The following is a 21,516-nucleotide window of genomic DNA, read 5'->3' as shown; positions in this document are numbered from 1 at the left end:
AAAAATAAAGCCAACGCGTTTTAAACTAATTTAAACCATAAATTCCATTTAGAGTTATGTAATAGACTATGAACATTTTAGCCATTGATAATTAAAATTGAACCCCTACTTAGTAAAAGTTATGTAATCGGGTATTTTAAACTAGATCTTATCTTTGACCTACAATGTCATGACAAAAACTTCTGAGTTTGCTATGAAGACCTGAACACATTTCGTTACAAAAAAATAAACTCTCCGGTTATAATTTTTTACTTTGCAGAAGGAAGAATCAACATCGCTTTCCTTCCTGGTTAGTAACTTATTGAAATGTGTTTGGTTTTGGTTATCCAAAAAGTCATTTGTTAACAACGGTGATGTTTTTCGTCTTTTGATTAATTTGGGTACACTAACGAAATTTGTAAGTGAGCTTTGTGTTCGCTGTTTGGCAACTTGTATTAAAACCTCATATTTTACAAATTAATTATTTATAAATTAATTTTGTGAATTTAAAAAGTTACGTGTGTGGTTGGTGTGTCGTCCCGTCAACTCAGTAGTTATGTCAAGTGTACTTATCTACCGCTTCCCTTTACTTTATTTAGCTCGCTACAGATTACGTTATATAACTAGAGTATCGAAGCTATCTAAACTTCTGCCCCTTGCCCTTATCATAACTAGATCTAGATTTATCTAGATCCTCTAGATCTAGTTCTGGCTACTAGAAATTTGTGTTTTGATCATTTGGACATTTAAATTTTAAAGTGGAATCTAGTAGAATCTAGATCTAGAATCCAGATCTTATTCTTAGAAGTTAGATCTACTTTTTACTACTTGACTTAACTCTTAACAACCTATTTACTAATTTTAGTAATTTACTATTTACTACTATTAAGTATTAGGATCTAGATCTAAAATATTAAGAATAGATCAATAGAACTAATCATATCCAGATTACTAGCTAGGTCTAGAGATCTAGTTAGATCTACTACTCCTGTTGTTACTTTTAATCACATTTTAGGCCAAATATAGTTTTTACCAGGCTACACATCTGTCTGATTAGGATTTTTTTGGTCAATTTTGGATTTAAATCAAGTCCCTATTTAATATTTATTTTTAGTTTTTAGTAGCCCCTTTAATTTGTATGAATCTATGTTAATATGTTTAAAATTAAAGTTAACAGAATCTCACTCAAACCCATTTTATCCATACCCAGTAACGATGGTAGCCTATAACATTTCCATAGACCACAACCTATGTTCCCTCTAAGCTGCGCTGCCGTGTACCTGCCGCACAGACATTTTTAAAAAACCTAGGCTGATATCTTTCTATGAGACTTTTAGAACACGACTCACACAAAAAACAAGTTGCACTCTAGCTTTTTCCCCTTAGAGGGAAAGTTGACCACAGCCCCTCAAATAACATTACTAGTAGCTAGGTGAGACATTATCTGAGTCATTATGAGGCAGCACTTGAACTGGACGAGAATAGGTTAGTTTTATTATCAGCAAGGAACTTTTTTTATTAAACTTAATTAAATTTTGTCTTAAAATTAAATTACTTTACAATCTACAAAACTTGAGTTGCAACATGTATGTGCGAAGTGTTCTTAAAGTCTTATAAAAGGATATTTGTATTTTACAAAATGACTGCGTGGCAGGTTAAAAAATTTTGCACAGCACTGCGCACAAAGCTTAGGTGGAACATAGTCTGGCATTTTCACTAAAAAATTCAGAGGCGTAGTGAGGGGGGGGTACACATATGTCCCCGGGTGCCAATGCTAGGGGTGCCAAAATATATTGAAAAAAATTAAAAGCTCATTTTAGCCAAATTGAAAGTTTTTCCCTGGGCGCTGGGAGGGGTCGCTACGCCTCTGCAAAAATTATATCATTAAAAAAACTGTTTGGAGATATTGTTAATTGTATAATTCTCATGTGGGAAACATTTACCAGGACCTCTATTACTCTATTTATTATATATATATATATATATATATATATATATATATATATATATATATATATATATATATATATATATATATATATATACATACATACATACATAAATTTCCTTTTATAATTTTAATGATATGTCATATCATTCATTTACATTGTATTATGTTTATTTTCTTTATATTTTCTATTCTTTCCTTGGCATGCATCTCCTTCTTTACTCTGGGTGTGGATTAATTTAGCTTGAACAGAATAACCATAACATCATTTTAAAAATGTTTAATAAAACACTAACTGCCTGTGTGTCTACATTAAATTTAAAACAAAACCACTCACCATAATTGCCATTAGCCTACATTAGCTAACCCATGTTTTATGTCACTAAGTTAACTGTGTCAAAATAACCTTTGTCAGTGAGTCTATAAACTATTATACAGAGCTAACCCCCCAAAAAACAACTGACCACTAGGATAATGCAGTATATAAACCAACATATTACAGCCATTAGTATTTTCTAACTGCATCATGTTTCACTGTTTATACAATGTCCTTTAGCCCATGATTATAAAAAAAAAATCTCTGTATACCCTTTAATTTTTTTTTTAAAACTGTTTTACTAATTCTAATTGTTAGGGATAATATTTAGGAGCCATACACTATAATATTTTAAACAATTTTTTATGCAATGAACATGTTATTTTGGTTTAATAAGGCACACGTTTACCCCCATATCTACCTACTTCTATTGTCACATTGTGCAACATTTTACAAACACCATGCTACAAAATACCAGTAAATTCTATATAAGTAATACTGAAGTACATACCACCTAATATAAGAAAATTTGTTGGTGGCCTTTGGTTTCAATTGTATCAACCAATTTTATAATATTTAAAAAATGTATGCCAAATTTATTTATTTTCAAATTGATAGTTCACCAATTTCTGTATCTCCCCTTTACTAGATCTAGCAACATTGCCAAATGAAGAATAATATGTAGCCATAAGTTTAAATTTTAAAGTTATCTTTCATTCATGAAGGATAATGTTTAAAAGTTGCTTTTGAAAATTGAAGTAACATTGTTAGTTTATTATAGGCATTACTTCTCCTGAGGGTTTGTATTTATTTTTATTTACAACAGTTGTTAGTTTGATGGTCAACTTGAGGCTAGTCACAGACTTGGATGACCAACTACTCTTCCTAATGGATTTGTGGTAATTCTAAACATTATTTTCTCTGCTGAGTGTTTTCAAGAAAAAAAAATCGTATTTGATGATTGTGCATTGTTATAACTTTCATTATAAATAGTATTTAAGTTTTAATAAGCACAGATTTTCTTAAAATATTTAACCCCTTATTTCAAAACAAATTGAACAACACTATTTTAATATGAAATAGCTTTATAAAACTTTGTTTTAAATTAAAATAAAAGCCCGAAATTGGATATTATTCGGTATAAGAATAAGTCAAATCACAAAATTATTCCTTTAATTTTTGCTTATTGTTTGTACTGTAGTGCTTGTAGTAGTGTAGCTGCTTTGATGCATACCCATGTATCTCATTTACTTTTGCATATCAAAACTGTAGTTGTTTATTTGTCTCTGTAGTCTGTTCATAATCCTGTTACACCTATATAGCAAATGCAATATATCAGAAGGTTTTAGACCTAACGCTTGCATTTTTTAGATTAGATACACAGTTGAAGTAAATTAATATATTGACATTTTTTAATAATTTTTTACTACTTTGTATTGGTCTTTTCAGATTATAAAACTTTTAAATTTTTCCAGAGCTTCGATGCAATTAAGTTGCTGGAAAATGGCTTCCAAATTGACCAATGGATTGTCAGACCCTGTTATAAAAGAAGGGGTTCTATCCAAAAGAGCAGTAATAAAAAGAAAAACATTATGCGTACAGAACTACAAAAATAGACTCTTTAAGTTAACTAAATCCAGCTTGTCATACTATGAGGGCGACTTACAGGTAAAATTTTTAATTTCCTTGTTTTTTTTTAATTAAAAATACTGATGTTGATTGTTTAGTCAAGATACTTTTAATCTTTATATTTCATGTATTAAAAAAATGTATCTTATTTACCACAGAATTCAGGTAAAATCAAAGGTAAAATACCACTTGATTTAATGAAAGTTGTAATGGAGGTTGAGGACAAGAAACTAGAGGAGAAGGACAATGTTTTTCAGGTTTGGCTCAGATGATTAATTCTATATTGTGTTTATACCATCGCTATATTTATACCATCGCTTGGCATTCAGCACTGATTTTTTTTTAGTACACTCTGAATTATTTTAGTACTGTCATTGATATCTTGCCATCATACACTGAATTTTGTTAATGCTCTCTGAATTGTGTTAATACTGTCATTAGTGTCTTCACTGAATTTCGTTAATAACCTGTTACATGTTTGTGTTGTTTTTTTGTAAAGTGTTTTACTCTGAGGCAGAAGGTGGGCTTAATTATTTAAATAAAATACACCATGTAAATGACACATTGACACACTTATGCTATGAAGCTGCCACTTCATCACGCCCCTTAAACTGACCATGGGAAGTTTGCTGACTACTGTAGATAGCATGTCAGTGTCTCGTGCCTGCGCTGTGTATCAAGTAGCTCATTAGCTCCATGAGACTTGTTATTTTCTTACCTACCTGCCTCTGAGGTTAAAAACTGCACTGTCTGTGTGAACAATATGTTACACCATCAATATGTGACATATGTACATATTTTTTTTTATTAAACATGTAAAACATATGTCACGTTGTTTATTTGAAATAAGCATAATTGATTTTTGCCTGTAAGGGAAAATTTACATAATTAAAAAATGCGCTCTATAGGTTTTACTGTACTCATTGATGGAGCAATATGAAGTCTAAGGTTAATGTTTCTTTCTTACAGATTGTGTATTCTGAGAAGCAGGATTACTGTACCCTGTACATAGTTGCGAGTAGTAATGCTGAGCGGTATGCATGGTTAGATGCTATTAGAACAGGTAATAAAATGTAATCGGCAGACTTCACAATCATAAATAACAGGTTGATTCATAAGACAAAATAACAGGTTGATTCTTAAGACAAAATAACATAGGTTGATTCATAAGACATTGCGCAATCTTTTTTTTTAAACTGTGGTCAGCAGTCAATTGTATCTTCAGAAAACCTGGCTTGTTCCAGAGTTTGTCATTAAGATAATTTACATACAACAACATATTTAGCCAGACAAAAAGTAAAGAACCCTTTTAGACTGGGCGGTCCATGGGATAGATGGAGTAGAGTTCATCTGTTTCTCTGACCTCAACATTTGAAAAGGATAGTGTTATCATCAGAATGCCGAGATACCCTTTCTATACTCTTCTTGAATCAAGTGCTTATTATAGCAGAGTGAACTAAGTGCTACAGCTTGTGATTAAAGCTGGGGAATTTTGTTTTAGTATCATGTACTCGTCTCGATATGGTTTCTAAATTAGAAAACAAAATTACTTTTCGCCACTTTTTTAAAACGCAAAATACATGAATACATTGAATATATCATTTTAAAATGTAAATATTTTTCAAAATTGAACAGTCATCTTACACTTGCATGATACAAAGCTGTCATAATAACACAATGTAACTTCATCTTTCTTGTGTTACACTGTTTCAGGGGCCTTAAAAGCTAACGCCCAGTTCTTCAACAAATACCATCCTGGGGTGTGGACTAAAAAACTTTCCTATTATAATTGCTGTGATCAGTCAAATCGCAATGCCATAGGGTGCAAACTTACAGGTAGGTCTTTGTGTTGGTAGGCTCAGTTATAGACTCTGACAGCTGGGTAGGTCTTTTGAAGATGAAACTAATTCATCACATGTACAAATGGTTATTCCCCTTATTGTCATGAAAACTTTGATTATATCCTGGCTGGCTTATTCAATTGATGTACAAATAGTTATTCCCCTTGTTGACAGTTGGCTCTGATCTATCCTGCCTGGTTTCAGACTGGTGTATTCAGGTGTTACCAGCTCGGTGTATCCTAGTTCCCTTGTGAGCTGTTTCAGTAACCTGAAAAGTATAAAACTGTTCTCAGCTCATTGTATCCTAGTTCACTTGTGAGCTGTTTCAGTAACCTCAAAAGTATAAAACTGTTCTCAGCTCATTGTATCCTAGTTCACTTGTGAGCTGTTTCAGTAACCTCAAAAGTATAAAACTGTTCTATAGAAATCACTCAAATTACTTTGGATGAGAACACTCTTTTAGCACACTGTGCTTACAATAACTTGTGTCTTTAGACATACTGTGTGCTTACAATCACTACTGTCTTCTTACAATAACTAGAATCTTCAGACATACTGTGTGCTTACAATCACTACTGTCTTCTTACAATAACTAGAACTTTCAGACATACTCAATCATACTGTGTGCTTACAATGTTTTTTGACCCACTGTGTACTTATAATGCCTATTGTTTATTTCAGATACCCTTCCATCCTCTAACAGTCTTGTACCACCCCCTACTCCCCCTCCACGCCCCAACGACAGAATATACATAGCTGTGTATGACTATCAGCCCACAGATGACTGGGGCTTAGAGCTGATTGCAGTAAGTCATAAAACCTATATCAATTTATATACTGCTTTGTTTTTGGTGGGTTTTTTTTTTTGCTAAATCACCATAATTTATGGTGATATGTTAACAATTTTTATTGTTGATTTTAGACATAATGTACATTTCACTGTTGACAAAATTTCGTAATAAGATACACCATGCGGAAACATATCTTGCTTATCTTAAAAGTTGTGTTAAATGTGTCAAGTGTGTAAAATCTGTTAGATCTAGCTTAAGTGTAGTAGAAAGTTTGTATAAAATCTGTTAGATCTAGTTTAAGTGTACTAAAGCATAAAGTTTGTATAAAATCTGTAAGATCTAGCTTAAGTGTACTATAATGTTTGTGTAAAATCTGTTAGATCTAGCTAAAGTGTACTATAATGTTTGTGTAAAATCTGTTAGATCTAGTTTAAGTGTACTAAAGCATAAAGTTTGTATAAAATCTGTAAGATCTAGCTTAAGTGTACTGAGGCATCATGTTTGTGTCAAATGTAAAATCTGTTAGATCTAGCTTAAGTGTATTGAAGCATAAAGTTTGTATAAAATCTATAAGATCTAGTTTAAGTGTATTGAAGCATAAAGTTTGTGTAAAATCTGTTAGATCTAGCTGTGTATTGAAGCATACAGTTTGTGTAAAATCAGTTAGATCTAGCTTAAGTGTACTATAAAGTTTGTGTAAAATCTGTTAGATCTAGCTTAAGTGTACTATAAAGTTTGTGTAAAATCTGTTAGATCTAGCTTAAGTGTATTGCAGCATAAAGTTTGTGTAAAATCAGTTAGATCTAGCTAAAGTGTACTATAAAGTTTGTGTAAAATCTGTTAGATCTAGCTTAAGTGTACTAAAGCATCAAGTTTGTTTTCTTAGGGTGAACAGTACATAATTTTAGAAGACTCAGCAGAAAATTGGTGGTTTGCCAAGAATAGAGAAGGGTAAGATTGTACTGGTTTCATTACTTTGTTTACATCATAAAATTATGTTATTTTATTGTTCACTAAATATCAAGATTATACCATCTTATTCACCAAACATCAATACTGAATTTATTTTTTTGTTCATCAAACATCAGACACACATTTTATTGTTCACAATATCTATGCATCAAAATTATCCACCTAACATGGTCACCTTTTTTGTAAACAAAAATAATTTAACTTTAAATATAACTATGAAAATGTTTAAAAATGTAACCTTAAAAATTTGGACAAAGCAAATAAAATGTGTTTATTTTTAAATAGAAAAGAAGGTTATATTCCCTCCAATTATATCAAGAAAAATTGTGGTCTTGAAGTATTTGAGTAAGTTTTGTATATTTTATATAGATATTATGCATTTAACTGTAATATAATAGCAAATCTAATATCTGAAACTTTCAGTAAATTTAGTTAAAACTTCTATAATCTTTAAGAAATAATACAGCATTTTGGTGTTGAAATACAAGTTTTATCTGTCTTTCAGATGGTATTATAAAGATTGCTCTCGGGAGCGCAGCAAAAGTTTGCTGACAGCAGCAGGAAAAGAAGGTTGTTTTCTAGTGAGGGAATCAATTAGTAGTCCAGGAGAATACTCACTCTCTATTTTTACAACAGAAAAGTATGTCAACTCTATATAAACACTAAGTCTGTTTTATTGTCTTTGATGTATTCAACTTGTTTGTGTCCTACATTTGAAAAATAATAATAATCTGGTATTTTTTTTTTCATAGCGGTGGTAATGTGAGGCATTATCAAATAAAGCGCAATGAGATCGGCCAGTATTATATATCTATTAACTACCCACATAACAGTATTCAGGAGCTTGTGCATTACCACAAGTACAATGCTGGAGGTAGGATGGCTACAGCAGAAAACTACATATGTGTGTGTGTGTGTATATATATATATATATATATATATATATATATATGTATATATATATATATATATGTATATATATATATATATATATATATATATATATATATATATATATATATATATATATATATATATGTGTGTGTGTGTGTGTGTGTGTGTAATTATAGTCATTGTTTCCTTTTAAATTCATTTCACTGACACAATTTGCATGTTATTATATCTAGCCACTTCATACAAGAAACCATTAACTCACACAAATCTATTATTAATTCATTTATCCTACATATAACGTGATTGTATCTGTATCATCCTGTAATTAACTGACAGAATTACTTTCTCCAGGTATCTACACCAGACTGCGAGATCCTCCACCACGAGGTGATGCACCATCCACCGCTGGTTTCAGTCGCAGTGAGTTGCATTTAATCTTAATTATTTGAAAAATCCATCATTGAAAGAATACATAGATGCCTTTTCTTCTTAATAATATTATAATCCTGTAATCAGAGTTTAACAGTGATAAACTATTGTCTTCTCACACTCAATGTTATAATCCATCATTGAGAGCATAAAAATGATAAATTATCTTTCTCACACAACAATAAATACATGAAACAACAATAAACTATCAACATCCATCTACACTCCACATCTTCAATGTTTCTATCATTCAAAGTGAAACAATGATAAACTTTCTACCTCCATCTACATTCAACATCTTTCAATGTTTCCATCATTCAAAGTGAAACAATGATAAACTTTCTACCTCCATCTACACTCCACATCATTCAAAGTGAAACAATGATAAACTTTCTACTTCCATCTACACTCCATCATTCAAAGTGAAACAATGATAAACTTTCTACCTCCATCTACATTCAACATCTTTCAATGTTTCCATCATTCAAAGTGAAACAATGATAAACTTTCTACCTCCATCTACACTCCACATCATTCAAAGTGAAACAATGATAAACTTTCTACCTCCATCTACACTCCATCATTCAAAGTGAAACAATGATAAACTTTCTACCTCCATCTACACTCCACATCATTCAAAGTGAAACAATGATAAACTTTCTACCTCCATCTACACTCCATCATTCAAAGTGAAACAATGATAAACTTTTTACCTCCATCTACACTCCATCATTCAAAGTGAAACAATGATAAACTTTCTACCTCCATCTACACTCCATCATTCAAAGTGAAACAACAATAACTTTCTACCTCCATCTACACTCCACATCATTCAAAGTGAAACAATGATAAACTTTCTACCTCCATCTACACTCCATCATTCAAAGTGAAACAACAATAACTTTCTACCTCCATCTACACTCCACATCATTCAAAGTGAAACAACAATAACTTTCTACCTCCATCTACACTCCACATCATTCAAAGTGAAATAACAATAACTTTCTACCTCCATCTACACTCCACATCATTCAAAGTGAAACAACAATAACTTTCTACCTCCATCTACACTCCACATCATTCAAAGTGAAACAACAATAACTTTCTACCTCCATCTACACTCCACATCATTCAAAGTGAAACAACAATAACTTTCTACCTCCATCTACACTCCACATCATTCAAAGTGAAACAACAATAACTTTCTACCTCCATCTACACTCCACATCATTCAAAGTGAAATAACAATAACTTTCTACCTCCATCTACACTCCACATCATTCAAAGTGAAACAACAATAACTTTCTACCTCCATCTACACTCCATCCTTGATAATTTTTTCTCTCACCCAGGCAAATGGGATCTGGATCCAAGCTTGTTGACACGTGGACGAGAATTAGGACGGGGTTGTTTTGGGGTAATATTTTTTAACAGATCTTTTTCTACACCTCATCTGTAACCTACACAAGAAGTTAATCAGAAATTCATTGTAGATACTTTTCTGTGTGTTAACTTTCTGTGGTATTCCTTGGTTAGTTATGAAAATCACCCTGATAACCGTACTGTTGCTTCTTCTAGGTTGTATATGAGGGTATATATAAAAATGGAAACATCGCTATGCCAGTAGCTATTAAAGAAATGACAGTCAAACCATCATCAGATGAGGTGTTTCAGGAATTCAAGACAATGACGTAAGATGTTTCAAAAAGCTAATTATTATTTCATCTATATTGAGGGGATTTGATTGTTTCATCTGTTGTCAGTATGGAGTTGTTTAGTTTAGTTCACCTAAGTAGGGGGGAGCTCTTGTATTGTTACTGCACTATTATCATTTAGCTGTGTATGGGAAATGGTTCCGAAGGTGTGGTTTAGTTCAGCTATGTGTAGGGGGTGTCTTGTATTAGTACACTGCTATCATAAGCTGTGTAGGGTAAATTGTCCAGGTGCCAGTTGGTTCAGTTAATCTATGTACCTCGGACATTGTCTGTTAGTTCAGTTGTTTTGTGAGCTGTACCTAGTTCAGTTCATCTATGTACTGACTTAAAAAATTGTGTACCTCGGACATTGTCTGTTAGCTCAGTTGTTTTGTGAGCTGTACCTGAACTGCCACACTCGTCATGTATGTGATGTGTAACCATTGTGAATATGTAAATATATATGTACATATTTCTATGTTTCAGGCAGCTTAGTCACCCAAATCTAGTCCAACTCTATGGGGTCATCTTAAACCAGGAGCCTCAGATGATCATCACAGAATTATTAAAACATGGTAAGTTCTTACTTTGTTGGTGCTTCATACTTCAGTAGATATTCACTCATCACAGATTAGGTTCATACTTTGTTGGTGTGGCTGTCTAAAGTAGATAGCACTCGCAAGATATAAAATACTTTTTAATAGTAGACTCACAAAAGGATTAAAAATATCTTTAGATGTAAGCTGATTAAATTTTAAAATATCTATATGCTCATTATCTGATGTAAATAATATATATAAATCTGATGTCAACATGATTAAAAAACATGCCTTTATCTATATTGATTACTGTAAAAATCTAGTTTTTTAAAATACAATTTTGCTTATAAATATCAACCGTACTTGGATAAGGGGGGTTGGGAGACAGGGTCTGTCTCTTTAAGGATAAATGGTGGATGTAGGGCCACACTTACTCCTTCTCTTTATCTTCTTCCCCCCCCCCCCCCCCCCCATACAAATTATAAAACTGAATGTGTTTATTAGACAAGAGTGGAGGAACACAAGGCTGAGATTTTTTACTGCTCTACCTGTCCATCAAACTGTCAGCATACATCATTAACCTGGTCTAATTTATGCTTGAAAATTTGAATTTTTAATTCATGTGACAGTGACGCCTTTTTGAATTTAATTAAGTTTTCTCCTGATCTTTGTCACACACCACTAAATTTTAACCCCCCCCCCCCCCCCCCTCTCCCCCTCTAACGGTGATTGTAATGATCTTGTTAACAAAATCCTTAAATCTCTAAACATGACAACTTTGTAATATGGATATTGTTAAACAATAAAATCCTCACAAACAGGACATCCTTACATCCTGTATCAAGCCAACAAAGCCTCCTTACAATACAAAAGCTGTTCATTTTATCGCTCTTCTGACGAAGGCCTTCTATTCCAAAAAACTAGAGCTTCACATGTTCTAAATTATTTGTAAGAGTTTGTGTAATTATATCCTAGACTTTTAAATCCTTGATGCCTGTCCGTGTACTTAGCCAGGGTCAAGGATTTTAATTGGTATTCAAACCAGGAAGTGAAATATACAGCATGAAGTAGCATGCAGATATTTTCCTGGTCTATCTACTTCTATCCTTAATGGAGTTGTGAAACAGAATCAGCTGTTAATGTAGACAGGTGTCAGTAGGTGTTGAACTAGCTTGGCCCAATTATGTCAGTGTGAGTGGCCATGTTGGGTGTAAGAGGGTCCATGTGTGAGTGTGTGTTGGTTGTGTGAGGAGCCATGTGTGAGTGTGTGTTGGTTGTGTGAGGAGCCATGTGTGAGTGTGTGTTGGTTGTGTGAGGAGCCATGTGTGAGTGCATGTTGGTTGTGTGAGGAGCCATGTGTGAGTGTGTGTTGGTTGTGTGAGGAGCCATGTGTGAGTGCATGTTGGTTGTGTGAGGAGCCATGTGTGAGTGCATGTTGGTTGTGTGAGGAGCCATGTGTGAGTGTGTGTTGGTTGTGTGAGGAGCCATGTGTGAGTGGCCATGTTGGTTGTGTGAGGAGCCATGTGTGAGTGCATGTTGGTTGTGTGAGGGGCCATGTGTGAGTGCATGTTGGTTGTGTGAGGAGCCATGTGTGAGTGCATGTTGGTTGTGTGAGGAGCCATGTGTGAGTGGCCATGTTGGTTGTGTGAGTGGCCATGTTGGTTGTGTGAGGGGCCATGTGTGAGTGCATGTTGGTTGTGTGAGGAGCCATGTGTGAGTGGCCATGTTGGTTGTGTGAGTGGCCATGTTGGTTGTGAGAGGGGGCCATGTGTGAGTGCATGTTGGTTGTGTGAGGGGCCATGTGTGAGTGCATGTTGGTTGTGTGAGGAGCCATGTGTGAGTGCATGTTGGTTGTGTGAGGGGCCATGTGTGAGTGCATGTTGGTTGTGTGAGGGGCCATGTTGGTTGTGTGAGGGGGCCATGTTTGAGTGACCATGTTGTGTGAGTGGTCATGTTGGTTGTGTGAGTGGCCATGTTGGTTGTGTGAGGGGCCATGTGTGAGTGCATGTTGGTTGTGTGAGGAGCCATGTGTGAGTGCATGTTGGTTGTGAGAGGGGCCATGTTGGTTGTGTGAGGGGCCATGTGTGAGTGCATGTTGGTTGTGTGAGGAGCCATGTGTGAGTGCATGTTGGTTGTGTGAGGGGCCATGTGTGAGTGCATGTTGGTTGTGTGAGGAGCCATGTGTGAGTGCATGTTGGTTGTGTGAGGGGCCATGTGTGAGTGCATGTTGGTTGTGTGAGGAGCCATGTGTGAGTGCATGTTGGTTGTGTGAGGGGCCATGTGTGAGTGCATGTTGGTTGTGTGAGGAGCCATGTGTGAGTGCATGTTGGTTGTGTGAGGAGCCATGTGTGAGTGCATGTTGGTTGTGTGAGGGGCCATGTGTGAGTGCATGTTGGTTGTGTGAGGAGCCATGTGTGAGTGCATGTTGGTTGTGTGAGGAGCCATGTGTGAGTGCATGTTGGTTGTGTGAGGAGCCATGTGTGAGTGGCCATGTTGGTTGTGTGAGTGGCCATGTTGGTTGTGAGAGGGGGCCATGTGTGAGTGCATGTTGGTTGTGTGAGGAGCCATGTGTGAGTGCATGTTGGTTGTGTGAGGAGCCATGTGTGAGTGCATGTTGGTTGTGAGAGGGGGCCATGTGTGAGTGCATGTTGGTTGTGTGAGGGGCCATGTGTGAGTGCATGTTGGTTGTGTGAGGAGCCATGTGTGAGTGCATGTTGGTTGTGTGAGGAGCCATGTGTGAGTGCATGTTGGTTGTGAGAGGGGGCCATGTGTGAGTGGCCATGTTGGTTGTGTGAGGAGCCATGTGTGAGTGGCCATGTTGGTTGTGTGAGTGGCCATGTTGGTTGTGAGAGGGGGCCATGTGTGAGTGCATGTTGGTTGTGTGAGGGGCCATGTGTGAGTGCATGTTGGTTGTGTGAGGAGCCATGTGTGAGTGCATGTTGGTTGTGTGAGGGGCCATGTGTGAGTGCATGTTGGTTGTGTGAGGGGCCATGTTGGTTGTGTGAGGGGGCCATGTTTGAGTGACCATGTTGTGTGAGTGGCCATGTTGGTTGTGTGAGTGGCCATGTTGGTTGTGTGAGGGGCCATGTTGGTTGTGTGAGTGGCCATGTTGGTTGTGTGAGTGGCCATGTTGGTTGTGTGAGTGGCCATGTTGGTTGTGTGAGGGGCCATGTTGGTTGTGTGAGTGGCCATGTTGGTTGTGTGAGTGGTCATGTTGGTTGTGTGAGTGGCCATGTTGGTTGTGTGAGGGGCCATGTGTGAGTGCATGTTGGATGTGTGAGTGGCCATGTTGGTTGTGTGAGTGGTCATGTTGGTTGTGTGAGTGGTCATGTTGGTTGTGTGAGTGGCCATGTTGGTTGTGTGAGTGGCCATGTTGGTTGTGTGAGTGGCCATGTTGGTTGTGTGAGTGGCCATGTTGGTTGTGTGAGTGGCCATGTTGGTTGTGTGAGGAGCCATGTTGGTTGTGTGAGTGGCCATGTTGGTTGTGTGAGTGGCCATGTTGGTTGTGTGAGTGGCCATGTTGGTTGTGTGAGGAGCCATGTGTGAGTGCATGTTGGATGTGTGAGTGGCCATGTTGGTTGTGTGAGTGGCCATGTTGGTTGTGTGAGTGGCCATGTTGGTTGTGTGAGTGGCCATGTTGGTTGTGTGAGGAGCCATGTTGGTTGTGTGAGTGGCCATGTTGGTTGTGTGAGTGGCCATGTTGGTTGTGTGAGTTGCCATGTTGGTTGTGTGAGGAGCCATGTGTGAGTGGCCATGTTGGTTGTGTGAGGAGCCATGTGTGAGTGCATGTTGGATGTGTGAGTGGTCATGTTGGTTGTGTGAGTGGCCATGTTGGTTGTGTGAGTGGCCATGTTGGTTGTGTGAGTGGCCATGTTGGTTGTGTGAGTGGCCATGTTGGTTGTGTGAGTGGCCATGTTGGTTGTGTGAGGAGCCATGTTGGTTGTGTGAGTGGCCATGTTGGTTGTGTGAGTGGCCATGTTGGTTGTGTGAGTGGCCATGTTGGTTGTGTGAGTGGCCATGTTGGTTGTGTGAGGAGCCATGTTGGTTGTGTGAGGAGCCATGTTGGTTGTGTGAGTGGCCATGTTGGTTGTGTGAGTGGCCATGTTGGTTGTGTGAGTGGCCATGTTGGTTGTGTGAGTGGCCATGTTGGTTGTGTGAGTGGCCATGTTGGTTGTGTGAGGGGCCATGTGTGAGTGGCCATGTTGGTTGTGTGAGTGGCCATGTTGGTTGTGTGAGTGGCCATGTTGGTTGTGTGAGTGGCCATGTTGGTTGTGTGAGGGGCCATGTTGGTTGTGTGAGTGGCCATGTTGGTTGTGTGAGTGGCCATGTTGGTTGTGTGAGGGGCCATGTTGGTTGTGTGAGGGGCCATGTGTGAGTGCATGTTGGTTGTGTGAGGGGCCATGTTGGTTGTGTGAAATGCCATGTTGGTTGTGTGAAATGCCATGTTGGTTGTCTGAGTGGCCATGTTGGTTGTTGGAGTGGCCATACTTTGTTGTGTGAGTTTCCATGTTGGATGTTGTGTAGGTTAAGTGGCCCACATGCATCAATGTGTACAATGTATATACAATAGTATTTTGTCATTGCCCCCAATTAGAAATATACTGATATTATAACTAACTACCAACATGGTGTTGCTACAGCTGTAGCCTAAAAGCTATGTCGTTATAGTGGAGGGCATGACAACACACCACATCGGGCACAGTCGGGGTGTGGTATAGAGATAAACATCAGCACTAAACCAGTGACCCAGCTTGTCTGTTGTCTGAAGTGACACTTGTAACAGAAGCCACTCCTGAACGTTCAAGTCACCCCAACATTTGCAGCTCTGAGCCTGGCTTGTCTAGTCTTGGCTCAAGTAGTATGGGAACAGATATCTGTGATGATTTCAACAGTGGGAATATGAGGGCTGGCTACAACTCTCCATTCACTGTTTATGTTTACTTCCTAGTACTGAGCATCGTGTGTTTTATAATAGGATGTTCTACTTAGAAACACTTGAAATCAAATAGATTTTACGAGGATGAATCTTGCATGTCTCATGACCTTTGTGATACTTGTCTTAAGTTAAAAGGAAAATCTCAGCAAGTTTCTTCTACTGAAGTCTTCTTAATGAATTTCTATAGCATATAATTCCAAAGCAGTTCTATAGCTCTTAATCCCATAGTAGTTTTATAGCAATGCCATAGCACATCATTCCATAGCAGTAATTCTATAGCAGTCCTTCATAACTTAATTAAGCCCATAGCAGTTCTATAGCACTTAATCCCATTGCACTTGAGTCCATAGTAGTTCTATCACTTAATTCCATAGCAGTCCTTTAGCACTTGATTCCATAGTAGTTCTATCACTAAATTCCATAGCAGTCCTTTAGCACTTGATTCCATAGTAGTTCTATCACTTAATTCCATAGCAGTCCTTTAGCACTTGATTCCATAGTAGTTCTATCACTTAATTCCATAGCAGTCCTTTAGCACTTGATTCCATAGTAGTTCTATCACTTAATTCCATAGCAGTCCTTTAGCACTTAATGTCCTCTCATCAGTTAGTATTGACTAAACATGGATGCAAATGTAACCTAACAACAACTGTATTTAAAGTGTGTGTGTGTGGGGGGGGGGGGGGGTCACAAAGTCATTAAAACACACAGTGGGATGTAGTGGTAGAATACTTGCCTGCCATCCTGGGTTCAGATTATTCATTCTGATAGTAAGTTGGCACTCTGTCTGGGTCTGTAGATAATTCCTGATAAGGTTACTCAGTTTATTCAGGTACCTGACATATGTTGGGTTGGGATAATATGTAATGGTTACATATAAAGCTTGTTATACTGGCTATAGAGACATTTGTTCTCTGTTTTATTTTTCTAGAGTGGCCATCCAGTCCCCGAACTGACCTCAGTTTAACACAAACTCATTTTTGTAACAAATTTATTTTCTTGTAACATTTTAGGGGCCTTGAATGGAAACATGCAGCTCAGAACTGAACCCAGTTTAACACAATCACATTTTTGTAACATTTTCCTGTAACATTTTAGGAGCCTTATATATTTGCAGCCCAGTTTAACACAATCACATTTTTGTAACCTTTTCCTGTAACATTTTAGGGGCCTTGAATGGAAACATGCAGCTCAGAACTGAACCCAGTTTAACACAATCACATTTTTGTAACATTTTCCTGTAACATTTTAGGAGCCTTGAATAAATATTTGCAGCCCAGTTTAACACAATCACATTTTTGTAACAAATTTATTTTCTTGTAACATTTTAGGGGCCTTGAAATTTAATGGAAACTTGCAGCCCAGAACTGAACCCAGTTTAACACGATTCACATTTTTGTAACAAATTTATTTTTTTGTAATGTTTTAGGGGCCTTGAATGGATACTTGCAGCGCCACAGACAGAAGTTGTTCTATAACCAGAGCAAGCTGCTGGACTTTGGACTGCAGGTAACATTTTTCTTCCATCAGCTGACTGTTCTTGTGTACTCCATATTGGGCTATTGGCAGTTAACTTCGCCCTCATCAGCACTAGTTTTAAAATGTGGTGCTGTTGTTTGGTTATGGTGACACTGATGGGTTACCATGGTTACTACAATGAGCAGATTTGATAGCCCATGATAGAGTTATCTGTCAGCTGCCTGTATATGAGGGGGTGACTGGGTTGAGACTGAGGGAGAATACAGGTTTTGTAATGGTTTCTTGTTTAGTTAAACTACTGTTTAGCTTCAATTCCTGCTATATTTCTTTCTTCAGCTTAAGCTTCAGTATAATATTCTTACTCAAGAACCTCCAAGTATTTTATAGAACTACATTTTTGTTCTCTCTGTTTGTTCATCTCTTTAACCAGGTTTTACCACTGTTTTCTCTGTAAATAAAACACTGGTTAGACTTAAACTTTACCATGTTAATAAAACCAGTAAGGCGCCAAAAAGAAATCTATCATTTTAGTGTTGAAAGTAATTAAAAGTAAGCAAAACATTATTGAAGAGGTTTTATTTAAAATTATATTTTGACTTTTTCTTTGTACTATCTGTAGGTCTGTTGTGGTATGGAGTATTTAGATAGGAAGAGCATCATTCACAGAGATTTAGCAGCGAGAAACTGTTTGGTTGGTAATGAAGGTGTCGTCAAAGTTGGGGACTTTGGTTTAGCTAGGTAATTAGTAAACTTTCTAATTAGCTACTTAATTAGTCATGTCTCAGTTGTGTTATAGTAATATTTTAGTAATAATCTAGCAAGAAATAAGTCATATTTTAGCTTACCTAGGTTATTAATTTTTTTTTTAAATAAATATGATCGTTTTTTTTAAATTTATTTTGGTTAAGTAATTAATGTTTATGTTTAGTTAAATAATAAGTAATGATTTAGTTCATTTGTTAATAATGTAAATTGTAATGTTTTATTTTAGTAATGTTGACACTGTAATATTTAATGAAGAACATTTTTCTTGTCTTAGTTTAATACAATGTTTTCATCTTAGTATTGTAAATAATTTACCCTTTTAAAATTTCAATTTCTTAGTATTCTGAACATTCTTGAAGCAAATCTCTATGTTATTTTCAGGATTGTATTAGAAGATGATGACTACCAAATGTCTGAAGGAACAAAATTCCCCTTCAAGTGGGCTCCCCCTGAAGTCCTTTACCATCGGAGGTTCAGCAGTAAATCTGATGTTTGGGCTTTTGGTGAGTTGATGGGACACTCGGAAAATAAAGTTTTGTAACTTGTTGAATTAAAGATCTAAAAAACTAAAGTTAAAAATTATAACACATAGTTGTTTTTTACCTAGAACTAACTTTTTTTAAGTGCTAAGCTGGAAATTTAATTTAAAAAAATTATTTTTTAATCCCGGAATTTTTATTAATAATGTTTATCTAATTTATTCATTGATCATGTCAAAGGACATGAGGTGGAGAAATGTTTTCATATTAACCCTTTACAGTCTAATGCGTCATCAATCACCCAAAAATTTATTTTTGTGGTACAGTCTGTATTTACCCAAACTATGTATAGTACATTTATTTAAACTTAGTAACAAGATTTTTTTATGATACTGGTGGAATTTGGGAAATAATCAGTTGTTTGTTTTTTTTTACCCTGTTTTCTTGTACTATCAGTAGTTCATTTTCTACAATTTTTCTAAATTTTAGAGAATTTCTTTTTCAAAATTGCAGGCAATATAAATTATAATTAGTGAAATCAAAACTAATTTAAATGCCGCTGCTGTTGAATCAGGCTTTACCAATTTTGTATAACATGCTTTTTATTATTTTTACAAATTTAGCTATTTTTTAATAATTGTTTTTTCAAAATCTAGTTGTTGAAAATGCGTTGTCTTTTTGCCTGGCCTTAGAAGTAGGTTTTTATACCCCAGACTGTAATCAGTTAATTATCGTATTAATTTAACAGGCATTTTACTTTGGGAGATCTATTCCTGTGGAGAGATGCCTTACAGTGGCATGACAAATCCCGAAGTCCTGAAATACGTGGCTGAGGAAGGCAAGAGGTTAGAGATGCCTAGAGCAGCTCCTGTGCCAGTATTTGAAGTCATGAAAAGATGCTGGGCCACGGTAAGAAGACAGTTTTGTTGGGTTATGTGTAGTTATTCATCTGTTTTTTCTTCTTCTTCTTTGTTCTTAATTTTTTTTAGTGTTGGAAGGAATCGAGCCTTTTCTGCCAGAGGGTTTGAACTCGAGACTTTTTTCGAATTTATCAACCATGAGCTTTTGTCGACTCGACCACGCTTCCATCACAATTAAGGATACGTGTCAACTGGTTATGCGCTATTGAGGCCATTGACTTCGATTTCAGCCTGCTTTTCCTTTTGGATTTGCTTTCATAGCCTTTGTCCAACCAAGAACAAACTACAAGGCAGCAGTTGTTTGATTTTGGAGTTTTCTCTCCTAGAAGAGAGGCTTTCCCCAGCTAACGAGCCTCATCTGCCCGAGGGTTCGAACTCGAGACTTTTTGGTTTAGCAACCATGAGCTTTAGTTACTCGACCACGCCGACCCCTATTCATCTGTTTTAATTATTGGAAGTTTTACAACAGATAAAAATAGTAGTAGCATTTTAACTCTCTTAGTCTCTCTTTCCCACCCGTAGGCCTATGTCATTTTGTGACAAAATCCTACCATAAATAACATACCATTTTCAGTGTCACTTAGTGGACAGAACTTTTCTTTTAAAGGAGTTTTGAAATGCCTATTAAAAAACTGGAAGTCTCAATCTACTTTTAAGTAATTTTGGTTCCTGTTTATTAGCCATATGTTTTATTTTATTTTATACTGCTTTCAATTTAAAAAAAAAAGTAGTGGTTTGTCTTCAGCCACATGGCATTTGCTTTTCTAGAATGGCTAATGATGAATGGTATTGTCAATAATTCAGAATTTGATTGTGTACTAGTAGTAGATATTGGAAGTTAATTTGTTAAAAATCTTGATGATTTAGACCAGATTTGAGATTTTTTTCAATGGTAACACTAAAAATAAAATTGAACCAAAGGGTACTGCTGTGTTTAAATGGTACTTGTATAGTTTATGTTGTGGTGTTTGAATGGCACTTCTATAACTTATGTTCTTGTGTTTAGGTACTTATATAGCTTATGTTGTTGTGTTAAGGGACTTCTATAGCTAACGTTTTTGTGTTTCAGAATGCTTATGACAGACCTACATTTACTCAGCTCAGAAGCAATTTGGAGAGCCTGAATGCAAGGGGAGACTATATACCTACAGTTCTGCCATAATGGCTAGTCTGGATATAAAGCGAGACAATATAACTACATTTAAACGGTTAGCCTTTGTGCAAGGGGAGACCACCCACAAATCTACCATAACCTAGCATGCAAGGGAGGACTATGCTGATTCTACATTTAGCCTGTGTCAAAGGGGAGACTATCTACAATTTTACCCTGAGCCTGAGTGAGCAGGAGAGTATTAAAATTCTACCATAATATTGTGTGCAAAGAGAGACTTTACCTAAAATTCTACCATAGTATTGTGTGCAAAGAGAGACTTTACCTAAAATTCTACCATAGTATTGTGTGCAAAGAGAGACTTTACCTAAAATTCTACCATAATATCGTGTGCAAGGAGAGACTTTACCTAAAATTCTATCATAGTATTGTGTGCAAAGAGAGACTTTACCTAAAATTGTACCATAATATTGTGTGCAAGGAGAGACTTTACCTAAAATTCTACCATAATATTGTGTGCAAGGAGAGACTATACCTAAAATTCTATCCTAATATTGTGTGCAAAGAGAAACTACCTAAAATTCTATCATAGTATTGTGTGCAAGGAGAGACTAAAGCTACAATTCTCCTATAATCCTGTTAGCAAGGGTAGACTACACAGCTATGTCATTCCTCTATTGATTCCTCTATTGGTCAGGGGGTCAGCAACCTGACCCGCCTCAGTCTTTAAAACTAGAGAGCTGGCCTACTTATTGGTAGCTTCAAACAACATCTCACCTGGGCAGTCACTCCTT

At 36.3% G+C, this 21,516-nt stretch overlaps 1 protein-coding gene across 3 annotated transcripts; it reads left to right on the top strand.

The window, feature by feature from the left end:
- The first annotated feature begins 270 nt into the window (after positions 1-270).
- LOC131958332 (tyrosine-protein kinase TXK) lies at positions 271-21,065 on the top strand. 3 transcript variants are annotated; one of them, XM_059323299.1, is made up of 20 exons: positions 271-289; positions 3,070-3,142; positions 3,719-3,911; positions 4,031-4,129; positions 4,842-4,935; positions 5,586-5,708; positions 6,395-6,519; positions 7,391-7,455; positions 7,762-7,821; positions 7,982-8,116; positions 8,229-8,350; positions 8,722-8,790; positions 10,152-10,216; positions 10,378-10,490; positions 10,980-11,068; positions 17,398-17,477; positions 18,067-18,185; positions 18,594-18,715; positions 19,440-19,600; positions 20,681-21,065. In XM_059323299.1, exons 3-20 carry the CDS (start codon positions 3,726-3,728, stop codon positions 20,771-20,773), a joined length of 1,920 nt encoding a protein of 639 aa, XP_059179282.1. In that variant the 5' UTR covers positions 271-289; positions 3,070-3,142; positions 3,719-3,725; the 3' UTR covers positions 20,774-21,065. The 3 variants fall into 3 exon arrangements, with proteins under 3 accessions (XP_059179282.1, XP_059179281.1, XP_059179283.1); XM_059323298.1 differs by lacking the exon at positions 271-289 and adding an exon at positions 296-397; XM_059323300.1 differs by lacking the exons at positions 271-289; positions 3,070-3,142 and adding an exon at positions 296-397.
- Positions 21,066-21,516: the final 451 nt, after the last annotated feature.

Source organism: Physella acuta, unplaced genomic scaffold (assembly GCF_028476545.2).
Source record: "Physella acuta isolate Inbredline_101_S28 unplaced genomic scaffold, ASM2847654v3 ptg001317l, whole genome shotgun sequence".
Lineage (NCBI taxonomy): Eukaryota > Metazoa > Mollusca > Gastropoda > Physidae > Physella > Physella acuta.
The sequence above is the reverse complement of the archived record's forward strand: the minus strand, read 5'-3'. Positions and strand labels throughout refer to the sequence as shown.

What these genes read in the sequence shown, in the direction of transcription:
- LOC131958332 (XM_059323299.1), top strand. Translation starts at nt 3,726, where the DNA reads ATGCAATTAAGTTGCTGGAAAATGGCTTCCAAATTGACCAATGGATTG. An exon ending in GTTAGATGCTATTAGAACAG is followed by an intron (nt 4,936 to 5,585) that starts GTAATAAAATGT and finishes ACACTGTTTCAG; the next exon opens with GGGCCTTAAAAGCTAACGCC. An exon ending in TAGGACGGGGTTGTTTTGGG is followed by an intron (nt 10,217 to 10,377) that starts GTAATATTTTTT and finishes TGCTTCTTCTAG; the next exon opens with GTTGTATATGAGGGTATATA.